This window comes from Limulus polyphemus, unplaced genomic scaffold (genome assembly GCF_000517525.1).
Source record: "Limulus polyphemus unplaced genomic scaffold, Limulus_polyphemus-2.1.2 Scaffold4706, whole genome shotgun sequence".
Taxonomy (NCBI): Eukaryota; Metazoa; Arthropoda; class Merostomata; order Xiphosura; family Limulidae; genus Limulus; species Limulus polyphemus.
The window spans coordinates 56014-60561 of NW_013670316.1; the positions used below are offsets into that span (position 1 = coordinate 56014).

Genomic DNA, 4548 nt, shown 5'->3' on the forward strand with positions numbered 1-4548 from the left:
AACGTAGTTTCATGTTACAAGTTGAAGTCATTCTAGAAAGAAAATAAATGGTACTTTAGATTTTTCTTGGTGGTTATGAGGTCGTGCATATTGACCAACCATGTATAGAGATAGGGTAGAGAAAATAACAGATAAAATATAAAGTTTTACTGGAAATAAACATTTGAAGTGTATTAGGAGGTTTTAGAGATTACATAAATTATATTTGAGATTTTTGGGATGAGGAATAGTTTTTTAATCATAACATGAAAGTCATTTTTCACTCGGACTAGTAATGAAACAGATTTGATATATTCACAAATAAATCTTTAGTAAAAATACTTCATTAAAAAATTTGATTTTTTGTGTGTAAAAGAGTTGTGATGTTTACTAAATGTCTACAAAATTTTGTAAAGATAAACATACTGTAAATGTGTATACGAACCCGTGTATTTTATAGTGTGCCCGTCGTGAAAGGGTTAATTTAGTGGATAGGACTGCCTAGATAGACCAAAAGGTCCCTTGTTGCCCTTTAATATTATGTTATTGTTCAGGGTTTATCCTTTAAAACTACAAAATTATATTCTGTAGAAAAGTTTGCTGAAGTCTAATAATAAAGATGGTTGATAAAACACAAAACATTTTGTATACAATGTTTGAACATTTCGAAATACACTTATTCCAAAATCTGAAAATTGTGTTATAAAGATATCTATTAAGTACAACTATAGTCTCATTAATCACTAGTTTATTTAGTCATTAATTAAAGTGGAAAATGGAAGAATGAAACAAAAACCAAATATTATAGATATATTGTAAAACAGTTGAGTTTGAAGTATATAAATTAGAATAATTTTCGACCTAATGTAAGTCATTAAGAGTAGAGCAGTCTTTAGCTATGAGTAAAGTTTTTAAATATTGAGTTCAAGGTCTGAAGATCCTGTAGTAATGACAGGGAAATCATTAAATGAAATATTGTGACCCGTGGTTTCGACATGTGAACGATTGAATGAGTGGCTGGGTTTATATAGTGGATGGTCAGCTCTGTTAGAAACTCCTAAATGTTCACAGATTAGTTTTCAAATAGCATTTAGTTTTGCCATTGTATGCGATTTTACAGTCACTACATGAACATAGAAGTTTAGATGATTGTTCATTATATTGAAATTAGTATAAAAGTCCGTCAAATATGACGGAAAACTAAAGCCTACCAAATTTGAGTCCTCCACTACGCATTTGCAACTTTGTCACCTGTAAACAGACATAAGAAAAATGATAAAAAGCCTTCTAACTTTTGGAGCCTATCATGAGAAATATCTTCTCTACCTAAAGAGTGTTTCTTCCCAGCATTAATCCTTGTCCCAGCTTTCATTAATCCCAGTTATTTTCTAATCACATCAATTACATTATTGCAATAGTTCTAGTAAACCCACCTTTCTTGTAAATACTCGACCGTTGTTCAAACACTTCTCTTCATAACAAACGGCAAATTAAGTTCATTCTGTGCTAAATAAATCTTTGGGATAAAAACTTCCTCCTTGACAGTCTTTTATACAGCAGAAAAATTGATGAAATTTAGGAGCTATTTATGCCTATGTTAGCAATTGAAATCAACTAAAATGGGAATGGGCAATGAAAAGGGGAAGTATTATAGGAGAAAAACTGGAATTAGACTCGTGTAACCCACGAAATTCAGAGAGATTGAGCATGACTGACAAACCGACCAACACTTGGCTTTAATGATTATGATAAGTGTTTATTGAGAAGGCTAGGTCTGTATGTTAGTCTAAGCTGAATTTTAGGGTAAACGTTTTTTATTAAAGAGGAGAGTTGTTTTTTAATTTGTCACATTTGTGAACTTGTAAAAAAGGGAGATAATGGGGGAAATTTGGGGATGGTGTGCACATTGGCTGGTGGTTGGAATTTGTTCTTTAGGAAATTATATGTAATATTTGTTAGAAAATCAGTCAGCCATTATTTAACAGGTGTTTGGGCAGAAGTGTTATTTCTCTGTTTAAAATAGAATAATTTGAGCAAAGATTAAAAATTCTGGCAGGATTATTAGTTAAGACACAGTTCAAAAGGCAGTAAATCAATAAAATTAAGTATAATTAGATGTTATAAGCTTTAAGCTATTTTGGAAAATCAATTGTAGTTTCCTGTTACAATTTTGCAGTCATTCCAGAAAGATAAAAAGGTAATTAAGAATTATTTCCTATTTTTTTATGATGATTACAAGGTCAATCAAATCAATTGACCCTGTATAGTTATAGTGTAGAAAATAACTGATAAAATATAAAGTTTCTGTGAAAAGAAACATGTGACATTTACTTAGGATGTCTTGGGGATTATGCAAATATGATTTGAAAGTTTTCAGATGAAGAAAAGTATTTTTAATCTTAACATGAAAATCACTGTACTTGGAGTAGTCAACACTATCACTGTACTTGGAGTAGTCAACACTATCACTGTACTTGGAGTAGTCAACACTATCACTGTACTTGGAGTAGTCAACACTATCACTGTACTTGGAGTGGTCAACACTATCACTGTACTTGGAGTAGCCAACACTATCACTGTACTTGGAGCAGTCAACATTAATACCATATAATTATGGAAAATATTTTAGTAAAATTCTGATGTTTTGTTCGTAAAAGACTTTTAATGTTTACTGAAAGCTTGAAGATATCTTCAGAGTTACAGTATGTACACCATCATGGTTACAAGGTCATGTAAAATACATGAGCTCATTGCAATAGGGTCAGGAACGTCGAGAGCCAGCACCGGCCCTGGAGCAAACATCCTCGCTGGGCCCCCTTTCTCTCTCTTTTTTAATATTTTCAAGAATTTATTAAAAACAAGATCCTAAATTAGGACAGTAACGAGCTCATAAACCAGACAAAATCATAGCAGCAGCTGTTTTTACCTCACGGTATAAGCGTAAAAACGTTAATAAAGTAACAACAAATAACTCTTAAATCTATAAAGTAACAAATACATATTAATTATTACTCAAATTATCATTTTAGTCGTTCTTAATGTATCAAGCATCTATATGCATAGAAAAGTAAAAAACTATGGTTTTATTCATTAAATGAAGATATAGCCTAAAGATGCTTTGTGGGTTTTTCGGCATAACCAGGTTTCATTTGCCCAGGCCCCTGGGCAGTTGCCCCCTTTACCCCACTGTCAGTGGGCCTGAGTAGGGTTAAACTGTAACTGTCACATAGTTTGATCACAGCAAATAAGGCTAAATACTCAATTCAGGTTTTATGTTTTGCTCTATATTTTATCCATCTAGCTTTAACTTTTTGGATAGTTAACAAAGCAACAAAAAACCCTGATTGTTCCAATTCCCATTTTTGTTTTTTAATTCATTACTAAGGATGGATTCTTAATGGATGCTGTCAGTTTTTAAAGTTCAGAATCTATTTTAAATATTTTGTATTGAAATACAGGAAAATACAGCCCTAAAATTACTATAATAAAAATTATTTTTCACTAAATACAGGAAAGTTCACTTTCATTTTAGTAAAAAGTGTTATCTCAGAATTTTTCTTATTTATCATAAGCCGTGTTGATGTTGTTCGAAAGTATTATAATATTGTGATGCTGCTTGTATTCACATATGTCTTAGTGTTTGTTGATAAGTGGTATTTAGAACTGTTAATATAAGTGAAAACTCATTTCACACAATGAGGATTCCTGTAACACCTATGATTAGTTTATTGCACTTTAAAACAGTTTTTTACTAGTATGAGTTGAGACCTGAAGATTATGTGTGTTTTATGTAAGTAATTTTCATCCCAACATTGTTAATAAGGAGACTTAAAAGAGTCAGGGACCATTTTGATCAAAATAAAATTAATCCACTATTAAGTAAATACAATTCAGTGATACAACATATAATAGAGTGCTTTATCATAATTGTTTATATCTTTATTTTTAATTGTTTCTTGTGCATACTTATTTTCAGGTATTCGAAAGGACAACCATCTGTTCTCTTGGAACAAGGTGGTGATAATAATCACCAGCCACCACCACCACTAGTAAGAATTATCTTTTGTGCAAGTAATAACTGATATGGTTGGGTAATGCTGCCATTAAAATATCATGGTTTACATAGAAATATTTAATGCCGAATACTATGCTTTAGAAACTTAGCCATAACTATTAATAGTAAGCTTAATTAAACAGTGATTTATTATTTTTGTAAGTAGGTTATTCAAAGCTGTAATGTAAAAAAGAAATAGTTATGTATTGAACTATATAATTGTTACCTCATTTTTTATACTTTGTTCATATGGACAGCATAGTCTTCTAGTTTAAAGTCACATTTTTAATCACAAACAAAATATGTCTTGTGATTGCAAACTTAATTTAGTTTTACAATAAATGTAATGTAAATATCAAGAGTTTTATGATGAAACATATAATTGTGTCATAGTGTACTTGCATCAATGATCACAATATAATCTTGATACTATTGTGTGTGAATACTGATCTAGGATCAGACATGCAGCTTTGATAACATGTGTCAATACTGATCTAGGATCAGACATGCAGCTT

The 4548-nt window shown here is 31.0% G+C and overlaps 1 protein-coding gene across 1 annotated transcript in view; it reads left to right on the forward strand.

The window, feature by feature from the left end:
- The window catches only part of LOC106471572 (exocyst complex component 2-like), a gene marked incomplete at its 3' end in the record, with an annotated part of 83099 nt that overhangs the window by 55494 nt on the left and 23057 nt on the right, over window positions 1-4548 (forward strand). Inside the window, exon 19 of the mRNA XM_022400181.1 lies at window positions 3956-4058. Coding sequence (XP_022255889.1) covers window positions 3956-4058 — 103 coding nt within the window. The remainder of the gene's footprint in view (window positions 1-3955; window positions 4059-4548) is intronic.